Source organism: Gossypium hirsutum, chromosome A02, assembly GCF_007990345.1.
Source record: "Gossypium hirsutum isolate 1008001.06 chromosome A02, Gossypium_hirsutum_v2.1, whole genome shotgun sequence".
Taxonomy (NCBI): domain Eukaryota; kingdom Viridiplantae; phylum Streptophyta; class Magnoliopsida; order Malvales; family Malvaceae; genus Gossypium; species Gossypium hirsutum.
This window is the reverse complement of record NC_053425.1, coordinates 6,491,211-6,505,823: the sequence shown is the minus strand read 5'-3', so window position 1 is coordinate 6,505,823 and position 14,613 is coordinate 6,491,211. Positions and strand designations below refer to the sequence as shown.

At 30.9% G+C, this 14,613-nt stretch overlaps 2 protein-coding genes across 2 annotated transcripts; one reads left to right on the top strand and one right to left on the bottom strand.

The window, feature by feature from the left end:
- The first annotated feature begins 313 nt into the window (after positions 1-313).
- Positions 314-4,149, top strand: LOC107949161 (inactive beta-amylase 9). Its single transcript, XM_016883890.2, has 3 exons — positions 314-885; positions 2,498-2,977; positions 3,060-4,149. The coding sequence occupies exons 1-3, from the start codon at positions 649-651 to the stop codon at positions 3,948-3,950; spliced, it is 1,608 nt and encodes a 535-aa protein (XP_016739379.1). The 5' UTR covers positions 314-648; the 3' UTR covers positions 3,951-4,149.
- LOC107949162 (tubby-like F-box protein 6) lies at positions 3,993-6,227 on the bottom strand. Its single transcript, XM_016883891.2, has 5 exons — positions 5,692-6,227; positions 5,462-5,549; positions 5,241-5,370; positions 4,842-5,021; positions 3,993-4,654 (listed from the first exon to the last, which is right to left on the bottom strand). The coding sequence occupies exons 1-5, from the start codon at positions 5,995-5,997 to the stop codon at positions 4,204-4,206; spliced, it is 1,155 nt and encodes a 384-aa protein (XP_016739380.1). The 5' UTR covers positions 5,998-6,227; the 3' UTR covers positions 3,993-4,203.
- Positions 6,228-14,613: the final 8,386 nt, after the last annotated feature.

Below are 14,613 nucleotides of genomic sequence, written 5' to 3'. Positions count from 1 at the left end.
GATATTTAATTACGCTAGCATTAGTCATGAGGTAAAAAAAATGATTATTTTTGTAGTTTACCCATGTTAAATAAATATTTTATTTTCTAGAAAAAAATAAATATTTTATTTATATATGATAAAAAGTGAAAATTAAAATATATTTTAAAATTCTTTTGAATAACTTTTTTTTGCTAAAGAAATTGTTAATTAAACCCAGGTAAAAAATGATTAATTATGCGGCTGAGGATTTTGGTAAACTACGAAACGTAAAAGTAGAAGAGATACCCGCCATTTTTGTTGTTTTTACGAAAAAAACGTTTATATAAGAAACGAGCTCCAGCCATCAGCCATGAAATTAGCTGCATCCCCCCAAAACAAGGGCAAAAAAATATTATAAAAGCCCTCATTTCTAATCTTTCACTCATCCCCCAAATTTTTCAGTTCGAAGATTTTTTTTTCCTTTTTGTGGTTTACAGCTTGAGATCTGAGAGCAAAGACCCTGTTTTTCATTGGGGGTTTTTTGTTTGAAGTTCTTTGGTTGTAAACCTGATTTTGTTTTTAAAAATAAGACTTGATTTTTAGTTTTAATATATCTCTTTTTTATTATTTTGAGATAAATTTTTCATTAGTTTTTTTTTGGGTCTTCGGAATTGGAATTTTTGGGGAATGGAGGTTTCGGCAATTAGGAGTTGTTCTCAGGCAACAAACCTTAAAACAGAATTAGGGTTTAAGGATTCAAGGTTTAGTTTCGGGAAATTTAATGAGAAACTATTTTTCCGGAAACCAAACAGTGTTTCGTTTCAGAGTCCATTAAGGAGGGGAAAATCTTGGCTCAGAATAACAGCGCAAGCTGCCCAATCTGATCCCCTCCCTAAATCGAAGTCTTCTACAAAATCCAAAACTGTAAGGTTTTTTTTTTTTTTTTGGCTTCATTCCATTGTTTCTGCTTTTAAATTATTATTATTTTAAAATATTAATTTAATTATGAAATTAAAATAGATAATTAATATTATTATAGTATATTTTTATCTCATTATATTTTTATATAATCTTCAAATAAATTTATTAAAAAAATTCTTGCCACTCAATTAATATAATAATGATATATTTTAATAAATATATTTTTTAATATAAAATACTTTCGTATATTTACTTCTGATAAATTTTAATATATATAAAAAATATATAAATATTAAGTAAATCACCATATTTTCTACCATGCTGCTAAAATTGACTTAAAAATACATTGATAGGTGTTACATTTTTTACTTCTACCTATTCATGGGTTAAAATATTTATTTAAATATAAAAATTTATCTAAAATACGAGAAAATTTAGATAAAAATATAAAATAAAAAAATAATTTTGAAAAAAATATTAAACCGTCCTTGTTTATACTTTTGCAACATACTTTTATTTTATTTTTATATACTGTTTAATTTATATCACATAAAATTAAATATATGATAATAAAATACTACATAAACAAAGAAAAATTGTTAGTAACTTGCCTAAATTTAAACTTTTAATAAAAAATCATTTTAAATATTAAATATTAAATTAATATTAATATTAGCCAACTTATAATGCCTTGAGTTGGTAATTTATAAATATAGATAAATTTGAATAAATTTAAACATATTTAAAGTTAGATCAGGTTTGTGCAAATATAAAATCTATTGATATTATTCGTAACCACTGTAGAGGTGTGCATGGGTCGGGCTGGGCTGGGTTCGGGCCGGGCCCATAAAAAATTTAGCCCGTTTTCAAGGCTTGGGCTGGCCCGGCCTGAAATATGGGCCTAAAAATTTGTCCAAGCCAAGCCCGGGAAAAAAAGGTAGGCCCGAGCCCAACCCAACCTGGCCCGGCAAGGCCATATTAAAAAAAATTGCTTTTTTTATTAAATAAAAAATTTTAAAATATAATAAATCAAATATATTTAAAACATAAAAACAAATATTAAAACAAAAAACAAATAAAAAAATAAGACAAATAATTCTTAAAATAATACATAAATTAAAAATAAAATAAAAAGTAATTATATTAAAATTGAAAAATTGAAACAAATTAAAATTAAATTAAGAACTAAATTATATTAATAACAAAAGTTTTACAATATTAAAATAACATTAAAAACAACAAAAAGAGTAAAGTAAAATACTAAAGTTACTTAAAATTAAAAATAAATTTTTTTAAAAAATAATTTAATATTAAAATCGGGCCGGGCTGGGCCAAGCCCAGGCCAAAAAATCTTACCTGAGGCCTGGCCCATTTTCTAAACGGGCCTAGTTTTTTGTCCAAGCCCATTTTTCGGGCCTATATTTTTACCCAAACCCTCTTATTTTTGGGTGGGCCTTCGGGCTGGGCCGGGCCACCCGGCCCATGCACACCTCTACTAACCAGGGTTCAAACCCGAATTGACCCAATTTATAAACATCTATAATTGTACAAAATTGAAATTTTTGGTAGCGACTAAAAAATCTTATGGAGGTTATTCGGTTGTTTCATTTTGCAGCTTAATAGAGTAAGATTATTTGCTGGCCTGCCTCTAGATGTTGTGTCTGGTGGTACAGTCAACCAGTTTCGAGCAATATCAGCGGGGCTTAAAGCTTTGAAACTTCTCGGTTTGGAAGGTGTTGAATTGCCTATATGGTGGGGAGTGGTCGAGCATGAGTCGATGGGAAAGTACGACTGGTCTGGCTACCTTACCATTGCCGAGATGGTTCGGAAAGCAGGTCTTAAACTTCACGTAACACTCTGCTTTCACGCTTCCAGTCAACCTAAGATCCCACTTCCCGAGTGGGTACTTGATATTGGGAAAACCAAGTCCAATATCTTCTTCAAGGATCAAGCTGGAAAGCCTTACCGAGGATGTCTTTCACTGGCTGTTGATGAGCTTGCTGTTCTTAATGGGAAGACTCCAATGCAAGTGTATCAGGATTTCTGCGAAAGCTTCAAGTCGGCTTTTTCGGCTTTCATCGGTTCTACGATCATGGTAGTTGGTTTTGCTTGTCAAATAAGGCAATGTCATTAGACCCTGTTTTGATGTTAATGGCTTCTGTATTGTGGTTTTGCAGGGAATCACAATGGGTCTCGGACCAGATGGTGAGCTTCGGTATCCATCTCACCGTGGGTTTGCCAAAAGTGACACAGTTCCGGGAGCTGGGGAGTTCCAATGTTACGACAAAAACATGCTTCACCTTCTTAAGCAACATGCCGAAGCATGCGGAAAGCCAAAGTGGGGACTAGGTGGCCCTCATGATGCACCCGCTAACAGCGAGTTGCCTACAGCAAACACCTTCTTCAAGGATCATGGTGGATCTTGGGAAAGTCCTTATGGTGATTTCTTTCTTTCTTGGTACTCAAGCCAGCTCATAGCTCATGGAGATCGCCTACTCTCACTTGCCTCTTCGGTTTTCAGTGATAGTGCAGTGAACATTTTCGGGAAAGTCCCGTTGATGCACTCTTGGCACGGAACCCGTTCACATCCTTCCGAGCTCACAGCTGGCTTCTACAACACTGCCACGAGAAAAGGCTACGAAGAAGTTGCAGAGATGTTTGCAAGGAATTCATGCAAAATCATCTTGCCTGGGATGGACCAGTCAGATAAGTACCAGCTTAAGGAATCTCTCTCAAGCCCTGAATCATTACTTGCTGAAATTGGAACAGCTTGCAACAAACACGGGGTCGGAATTTCCGGCCAGAACTCGACTATCGGAGCTCCTGATGGTCTTAAGCAGATCAAGAAGAACATGTTGAGTGAGAATCTTAATGACTCGTTCATTTTCCAGAGGATTGGAGCTCAATTCTTCGCACCGGAGCATTTTCCTTTGTTCATTGAGTTTGTCCGGAAACTGAACCAACCTGAACTGCATTCAGGCAATCTGCCTACTAAAGAAGGCACCACCACCGCCACAGATTCTGTACATACAAGGTCAAATCTGAGCATCCACATGCAATCAGCTTAAGTAGAGAGGACAATTATGTGTAGATAGCATCCTTGTAAGGTACCAGAAGTCAGAAGATATTGGATTGGAAAAAAAAAAAAAGATTGTACCATTTGACTGAGTACTGCAAAGACATAGCTAAGCAAATATTTGCAGTATATACACCAATTCTCTTTTAACTCTCCCTTTTATAAAATGAAAATCGAATAAATTTTGGATCGATTTTTATTTATTTTTAATTATTATTGGATATGAATATCAAACATAGATATCTTCATTCACAAGCAACCTTAGTGTCAAAGCTGCTGAGGCAGATGGCAAATGCTTGGAATGCAGAGATTGGATACTGGTAATCCATGGTGAATAAATCTTTCCCAACTTTCCCGAACTGAAGTACGATCTTTCGATTTTCCGGAGAAGCCACCAACTGAAAGTTTTTAACCGAAGCAACTGTCACTCGTCCATGGAAGTTTAAGCACCAACAATGGAGTTGTTCATTCCACCTTGGAGCCTTGTTTATCAACACCAATGCACCATTCTTTTGACCACACAATGATCCTGACAGAAAATTGCCCATGCTAGCTGGTTCTGAATGAGCAATCGGATTTGATTGGAATATGTCCGTATTGAGGCCAGAAAACTCTGACCGGGCTCGAGCTGGCTCTTCGGGCGCGGTAGAAGCGGTTGGGATGGTACCCATGATACATTGCATTCTCCTTGGACCCCTAGAAGTCATATAAAATATATCTGTATCACCTACTCGGACTTAAAAGCAACTTTGGGTACGGATATGTGTTTGACATATGTATGGTTCGGTGTTTTCATATCTGACACGGGTACTCGAAATGCTAGATATGACAAATAGAATAAGAAATCATCAAATCCTTATGCAAAATAACAAAAAACTCTTACCTCGAACCAAAAACTTCCAATTCATATGAAATATGAGCCATGGAATAGTTGACCAAATGGACTTTAGATGAAGCATGTTTCAAATTTGGTAGCCTAGGAGAGTGATTTTTAGCCATCTTTGAACCAGTATGAGCTGATTGACCAGCAAGGATGGTGTACCTGTTCCCTAAATAATTTGATCTTTGCCAAAAAGAAAAATAAAAACATAAATTTGTTGTCTATAGCTTACATTGCTCAAACTTTTTTTTTTCTCAAAACATCTGTATTCAACCTCTGTGTTTAACACATCCAGACATGAATATAAGTTGTGAGCTTTCAAAGATGTATAAATTGAATATATATCCATGTCAGACACGTATTTGTATATGACACTCACATTAGAGTCGAGTAACTACTCACCTCAATTTCCCAACATAAGAACTGCTCCCCCTTGACATATCCTCAGCCCGTAAAGAGATGATATAATCATTGTGTGTAGGACGCTTATGCTTGCGAGCAGCAAGAAGGAACTTCCCATCATCTGTTAGTGCTGCCACAGAGATATGAAAAGACAGTTTAGAACATGACACATATCTAACACTCACACCCGAATCCAAGTAAGGCAACTACAATAATCTCACCATTAGTTAAACTAAGGTAAAGGCAATATGTGTGAGTGGATCGGTTCCGTTTTATAAAGCAGTGGAGGAGACCATCCTTAGGACCAGGCTGCAAAGAGATTCCAATTACAGAAGATCGAATACTGCTCACCGTGAAATATATAAATTTAAAAATACTTCCATTCATAATATTACTAACAATTTCATTCATCAAAGGACTTTAATCCAATTTATACAGTAAATATAAAAACCTGTTTAACTGAGATGGGAAAAGTTAATTTTCCGGAAATTTCAGGAAATTTAACAATCTCTTTAACGATAAGCCTCCAACTACTGCAAACGCCGGCACAAGCCACCACAGTTTTTCTTTGAGGCCAACGAGTTTCAGAGTCTTCGATCATTAAAAGAACTTCTCTTAACAATTCCGGCGGCAGTTTGGCCCAGCAACAGTCCCCACCGTCGCCACCGCCGCCAACAGCCGCTTGGTCTGGAACTTCCAGTTGGTCTTGAACAACCACCCGGCTTGACCTTAGCCTTGCTATGAACTTCAATGTCATGAATTAAAATTTAAGCTTTAACAACCAGCTTGAAGATTTTTGTTGGTGATAATTGTCTAGTTGTTTATGTTTTGCATGAAAAACTGAGAAGAAAGATTTTTTGAGATTTGGATTTGGATTGAAAATTAAAGTTTGGAAATTTTCGAGGTTTTTCTTTTATTTTCTATTTTTTTGCTAAGCAGATAAGTATATAAAAGCTAAAATAATAAAAGCTTTTCTTTTTTTATGTATGAGGGGGTTACAGGTTTTTTTTTTATAATATAAATATTGAATAGGGATGAGTGTTAATTAAAGATTTTGAATACAAGTTTTTTTTGTCATTTTATCGTTGTTTAAAGTATTTGTTACTTTCTCGGCTCGATTGGTACGAATATTTTTATTAATGTAGAAAGATGGAATTTAAATGTATTAAAATGCATTATATTCTTATTTATAGGTTGGGAATAACTTTAGACATTGTGTCAAAAATAAATAAAAGAGAAATCAATTTTTTGGGCTCAATTGAAAATTCGTTTCCACGTTGAAATTGAATTAGATAATTATTCTTTTGGGGTTTAAATCTTTTTATTTAAATTAGCCTTTAATTTTGATAATTATTCTCATGCTGGGATTTGAATTTTTTTTAGGTTCAATTTTTAAGAAAATATAAGGACTAACTTGGATAAAAAAAATTTTAAGCCCGAATATAAGAACAATTATCAAATTCATGGACTAACTTGAGCAAAAAAAATTCAAGCTCCAATTGAAAATAATTGACAAATTTGAGCCCAAAAAGTGCAATAACCCAAAGTGAAAACTTTTATTTAATACAAATAAAACATAAAAAAAATTATGGGTAAACTTAAAAAGCTACTAGTAAGTTTACATTTTGGTTGCTTAATTCAAAAGGTTACAAAATAGTTATCGGACTATTCGAAAGCTTTTATTTAAGTCATTGAGATGTAAAAAAAAAATTAAGTTCGACTGGAGAACTCTAAGCGACAATTCGATGATTGGTATAATAGATCAATACCCATTGATAAATAGAAAAGCATACATTAGATCCAAATTGATCTTATAGTTAGTATTAGAGATTGGAGAAGAAAGTTGTTTGGATTTGATTAACAGATTCATGACATTCAAATTTATTTCATAAAAAAAATAAACTATAGAAGAAAGAGGAAATAGAGTTTTCAATTGGTATAGTTGGTACGAACAAAAAAAGTTATACAATAATAATTTTAACAGACCAATAACTTAAATAAAAACTTTCAAATAGTTCAATAATAATTTTATAATTTTTAATGTTAAATAATTAAAACATAAATCTAATAATAATTTAATCACCTAAAGTATAATTTATTTAAAAATATTTTAAAAAGTACTTTAAAGTAAATAATTAAAATATCTGTTAATATTTTAGTCTTTTTATAAAAAAAAAAAAGGCGAAGGCAGTTTGTTTTGGGAAAGATCTTTTAAGAGGGAAAAGTTCTGTTTGGTTTCCCTTTTTGTAAAAAGATTCTTTCTTTAAAAATATAATATTCAAACCTTTTTCCTTTCACTTGAGTGATTATTTATTCTGCTTGAATAAAAAAATTAAAAGCTACTTTAGCATGTTATTAAGTGTTTATTATTATTATTATTTTATTAAGTTACTATACTCTAAATATAATCGACATAATCTTAAATGAAGTTTTACTTTATTAATCATAGAAAGGAAAATAATTCTTACTATTATTTTGGATTTTTTTAAGGTTGTAATAAAATTCATTTAATTTTAGGAAAATATCTTATGCATATAGATAAGACCTTTTAGATATCATAAATGAGAATAGTGGATAAGACATATTGTTTAAGATATTTCAGTTCAATTTTAACCATGAAGTAATATTATTAATTACTTTTTTTTATTCGGCTTAAAGCAAGAGGATTTCCATTTATTTTATTGGTTACAAAAGATAATTTTCTTATTTTTTTAAAGAAAAAGCGACACAAATATAAGAAATTAAACTAATTCCTCTCACAAGATCATCAAACAGTTTATTAAACTCATCCCTCCCACGTGAATCCTCAAGTAATCTTAATCTTGTTCTCCTGTCTTGAACTATCTTGATAAGGTCATCTACGACTTCATTTTCTTTTCTAGGAATATATTGTAATCTCCATTCCCCTATAGATGTCAAGAGCTGGTAAATTCTCTTGACCAAAGTAGAATTGGAATCTTTGAATTCTCCATTCCCTTGTATATTTTATTTTTTTGAACAATTTTTTTATTTCTTTATTTTAACAAATAGAAAATATAGAAAAAGTACTTAAAAGATATAGAGAAAGGAGGAAAACAGAGGGAGAAGCAGAAAATAATAGGAAATAAAGAAAAAAAAAAGTTAAAAGAACATAAAAAAATAATGGGACCAATTGTATAATTTAACCTTACATTTTTGTTTGAAATGATGATTTAACGTAATGTATTAGCTTATCGTTGCACCGTTAACGGTAATTAACAGTTCAGTGACTAAAATGTTACAACATATTAACATAAGTAATTAAAAAGTAACATTTTAAATATAAATAACTAAAATGTAACATAAAATAAATAAAAATTTTCTATAAATAAAAATATATACATTCATTCTGGGAAGAAATATAAAAATATAAAATAAGTTTGAACAAAATAGTATAAAATTTTGCAATCATCTCTTCTTTTTGCTTTTCTAAATTTTTTTATTAAATTAAATAATAAAAATATATATTTTTTAGCTACCGAATTAAAATACATAATCAATTAACAAGTTTGGTAATATGTAACTATTGGTGTTGGACCCACCCTCAATAATATCTCCTCTCTTATCTTTCTCCCAATGGCCCTTCTCCTCCTATATTTTCTCAGATATTTAGAAAATAAAATCACTAATTTTAATATAAAAATAAATAAAAATCTCCTTTATAATTGATATATATCGTAAATGTAAATTTTAGCCTGATTTTTCATTAGATATATAGTGCGTTTACTTACGATTAGTGTAAAAATAACGGTGAGATTAAATATTGAAGCAATACTACAGTGTAAGACGAAAAGAAAGCTAAATGCACAACACTGGAAGTAAACGCCCATCCAAAAGGCCCCTAAAATTATTTAGTTTTAGTACATATATATTTTTGTTATAAGTTGAATCGTGTTTTATAATGAGTGAAATTTTAATGAAATTTGTAACTTAAAAAATAAAAATAATATGATTAATTAAATTTAATTATTCGTACATTCATATGGTATCTATATGGTGAATGTATTTGAGAGGTCCCTCTATTATAGGGACATGATCAAATTAGTCCCCAGACTAGTAAATGGATCAATTTAGTCATTGTATTATTTAAAAGAATCAAATAATATCAAATTAGAATAGAGTTAACATTTATTATTTAAAAAAATATTTACTGTTTAGCAAAATTAATATTTTTTTAAGTTTTTATAGTTCTGTAAATGAAATCTTTTATTTGAAATTGAAGGACAATTGAAAAAAAAAATAAGCCATTTTTATACAATAAATGTTAAGTTTATAATAATTTAGACTCATTTAATTCTTTTTAATAATATAGAGATTAAATTAATCTATTTAATAATAAAGGGGCTAACTTAATCTAGCCCCTATAATACAGGAACTCCTAGGTAATTTAACTATATACTCTCTATATATAAAGAAATGTTGTGACATTATGTGACACATGTTACATACTTACAACTTTTTTTTAAAGAATATAATAATGGTGAAATTTGAGTTTTTATTCTATATTATATTTAAATTTTCGATTTAATTTTATTCTTTAATTTTTATATAATTTAGTATCTCAATTTTTATACTTGATTAGTTAGTTTAAATGTGTTATTCTAATTAAAATATTGATGCATACTTTTAAGAATTGTTAAAATTCTCTATTAAACTTAGGTCTATTATAATATCACTTTTTGTTATATGGTTATTAGGAGTTTTGTTTTTTTAATTCTAAAATGTCACGCTAATAAATTTAGTAGAAGAATTTTAACAATGTTAATAATTATACCTAAATTTTTAAATTAAAAAATAAAAAAACTAAATTCTTAAAAATAAAAGTATGAAGACTAAAATTTTAAATATATGAAAAATAAAGAAAATTAAATCATGTTTTAAATTTTAATTTTTATTCTATAATTTGGATGAAAAGATAATTAACCTACTGTACATTCCTCGATCTGGACAAATATCTACATAAATTTTACTACATGTGTTTTTTTTCCATATCTTTCTCCTGTGAAAAGAAAGCCCGGCAAGATAAGGCAAAAGTGGATAGATAATTTGTACATTAGCATAGTGTTTATTTAATTTTATGTATTATTTGATATATTAATAGTGTATAATTTTATATTTATTATTAAATTAAATAATTTTTTAATAAATTTAATTAATTATTAAATTTTAAATTATAAAATTATAAAATATCACTTTTTTAAATTATAATTAATATTTATTATGATGGGACATTTGTTTTTTATAATACTTTTATATCACTGGCCTATCTAAGGTCAAGGCCACTTTAATGTACATACTGTATTTCTTATTAGCCATTTTAGTGGTCGGTTCACAAAATTTAATATTGTCAATGATAATTTTATATTTCGGAATCTCATATAGATTAATTTCACTTGGTAATAATAATATTATTCATAGTGTCAAGATTTTATAATATAATGGATTTCAATACCACATCTTTAGATCTTTTAAGTTATCTTCCATTCTCATAGTATTGTAATATTTTTTATAATTTCACTCCAATTTTTAATGGCTTTGATTCATTATTAAAAAAAAAAACTAATGAAATTTGGTGTTATGGGCTTACAGAAATCGGGTGAGTTTTTTTTATGCCAGCGAAGATGGTAACCTTTTTTTTGTCTGGAGGAGTCTTTATGCGGCTAAGCAGCTTGTTGGGAATGGCTTTTGGTGGTGTGTGGGGGATGGAGCTTCCATACAGGTTTTTAATGATCCTTGGTTGAATAATGAGGCTACGTTTTATGTTGAAAAGGTGCCTATTGAGGGGCTTGAAGAGCTGTACGTAAAGATGCTTATGACCGAGGATGGGATGGGCTGGGATCGAAGCTTTGATGAGGGGGTGTTGTCTCCGCACGATGTGGCTCATGTTTTTAGTATTCCGATTGGTCGACACATGCAGCCCGATTAGCTTATTTGGCACTTTAACCCGAATGGATTTTACAGTGTAAATTCGGGGTACAGATTCGCGCTCTCATGGTCACAGAATCTTTTGTCTCTGCACTTTGCGGGGCCATGGGATCAGTTCTGGGCTTCTTCTTTACCGCCAAAGACAAAGGATTTTTGCTGGCGTTGCCTTAGAAACTTCTTACCGAGGTGTCAATATGTCTGTTGCATATGCTTGCCGTGGGTAGGAGGAATCACTAGATCATGTGCTTCTTGGTTGTTCTTTTTCGAAATCGGTTTGACAGCATGTTGGTTATCAACCTGCTCATTTTCCGGTTGTGGACTTTATTGCTAATGCGTTGAGTTCTTAGGATAGCAGCAGGCAGGATTGGGTTCTGTCTATTATGTGGAGTCTGTGGTACCATCGCAATTTATTGTGCTGGAAAGGAACCTTTTCGACCCCTTATCATGTTGTAAACATTGCTACTTCTTTTCTACTGAATTGGTGTGACGCAATGAAGGGGTATGATCTGTTGATAGTGCAAGTAACGCGGAGCAGCTTGGGCGTCAGCATAGATGGGAGAAGCCTTGTATGGGCAAGTATAAATGTAATATTGATGCTGCTTATTCTTGCCAGGAAAATGCTACGGGTTTTGCGGCTGCTGTCAGGGACTAGAAGGGTAAGTTTGTGAAAGCTATGTCGGGACATATTGACTCTTCTTTGGCTCCTCGGCTAGCAGAGGCCGTTGCAATCAAAGAAGCTCTCTCGGCTTCATGGATTAAATCTTGGCCATGGAATCGGATTTGATACAGGTGATTAACGCACTTTTTGGTTCAACTTCGAATATATTAGAGTTTGGGATTTCAGGATTGTTTTGTTGCTTGTGTCCCACTTTAGTGTTTTAGTTTTCTCTTGGGTGAACCGAGTTGCCAATAAGTGGCACATAATTTAGCACGATCAACCTTACTATATGCTACTTTTGTTGAGTGGAATATTGTCCTCAAGTGTTTTCGTTCTACTCCTGAGTTTGATGCTCATAGTATTTCTGCCATTAACATAAAGAAAACTAGATTTAAGTGTTCTACTCCTGAGTTTGATGCTCATAGTATTTCTGCCATTAACATAAAGAAAACTAGATTTAAGTGTATGGGGTAAGCCTGTTAACTTAGATTTAGTATGTTGTTCCCTTCTTATTTCGACTTATGCTTTGTTTCCTTAGCTTATAACTTTTAACATAATGATTGAGCTTTCCTTAAAAAATATAAAATTTCAAAATATTAAATATTATACAAACTAAAATATAATATTACATAAATAATAATTTATAAGATATTTAGAATAATATTATTTTTATAATATTTTTAAAATTATTTGATGCAAAATTGGAACAAATCATTAGAGTAAATGGAAAATATCACAATAAATAATTTATCTCTTGATTTTTTTTTATTTGACACAATACTTAAAATTACTCATAGTCCTTCCTCATCTCATAAATAGGAGAATAATGCAGTTAAGCGCACTCGAACTCACGTCCTCCTACATTGACAACAATATTTATACCAATCGAACTAAGATTCAATCAATAAATATATTAAGTTAAACATAATATATGGGTGAGGTATATATATTTTGAATTCATATTACGCGAAAGTATATTATGTTTTCGTACGTTTTCATACCTCACCAAACCGAATATTAGTACATACTACGCCCGAATTCATGTTGGTGCAAGTGTAAGTGGTACATACCTCACCAAGAGTTTTGTTGGTGCAAAGGTAGTGCTAAACTCTTGAATATATTTGATTACTATCTCACTTTTGTCTTAGTTGATGTACATGGCCAAAATTCATTACGGTGCACACCTCACGAAGAGAAATATAGAGCTCGTGTTCATACATACCTCATAAAAAGATAAGCATCATATAACTAATATATTATAAATAATTACTAATGTTTTTCCCAAATTTTACGGGGACAAATATCGCATGACATACTTTCATGGTAAATGTCCTTTACCATTTTTAGATATACCTTGATTAAGGTATGATTTATATTATAGATAATTACCAACTTTATTTTTTTTTAAAATATCATGTTAACGTATTTCGAGATAAATTTTGTTTAATTTTTTCAAGTTTACTTATAATTATATATTGTAAATAATTACTAACATGAATATAAGTCTAGTTTCGTCTTTTTGGGCATGTTTAAACTTTTGAAGCACATTTTTAGATAATTAGTCTTTTTAAGCACATGTTGTCTTTCCAAGCACATTTCACTTCTTCAGGTGCTTAGCCTTCTTAGGCATGCTTTGCTTCTTCAAGCACATAGTCTTCTTAGGCACACTTCATTTTTGCACTTTAGTCTTTTTAGACATTCCTTCACTAGCATCATATCACTATTATATTATAAATAATTAGAGCTTCTTCTTCTTTGAAAGTCTCATAGGGATAAATATCACCCTGGCATTCAAGCATGGATTTTCAAACATTCCTTATCGTTTCAAGCACAACCTTTTTAGGCATCCTTCATCTTTCTACTCACGTAGCATACTTCACATTTTCATGCACACAACTTTTTCAACCATCCTTCGTCTTTCTAGGCACCTTATCTTTTTTTAAATAATTAGTATTCTCAAACATCTTTTACTATTTCAAACGCACAAATTCCTCAAGCATCATTCGCATCTTTTAAGTGTTTATTAAAAATTTATATTTAGGCTTAGTTTAAGAATATTTCTCAAAAATATTTTTTTCCAAAAATATTTTTGAGGAGAAGTTAAAATTTTCTTCTTTTGAAAAAAATATTTTTGTGCTAATTTTTGGCTTGAGATAAGTACTCTCTCTCAAAAAACAATTTATTTAGGAATATTTTTGTCTCAAAAGTACTTTTTTTTTCTAAAAAATGCTTTTGAGAAACATTCTTAAACTAGACCTTAGACTAATCATTCATTCTACGGGACTAAAAAGATTTTGGTTTCCAAAGCACTAAAGGATTTCACAATATAATGTACTTTGTTGACTACATAGCAAAAAGTGTTTAAATTCATTATACTTGAACACTTACACATGATCTATTTATGCAACAACACCGCTAGATGCATGCTTACATTATTACATTGTACTAAGTTCCATAAGACCAAAAAAAAACACACACACACAATAGAATTAACAAAGAGGAAATTGTTATTCATATGTAAACACGTAAAAATATTAAAAGTAATTAAATGCTAGAGAGCGAACAGGAGGAGGCAACTTAGCCTCGACAGGCACTAGCCTTCATAGGCTTACTGGACACTAATAATGGTGTGAATTTCATAAGAGTAATCAAATCATAAATAAACTTTATAAGAATTTCCACCATTTTTGCAAGAGAAAATATGAAAAAAAATTCATAAATTAAATAGACCTAGCCCACGACATAGGGACTTCATCGATATCTTTTGTCTCA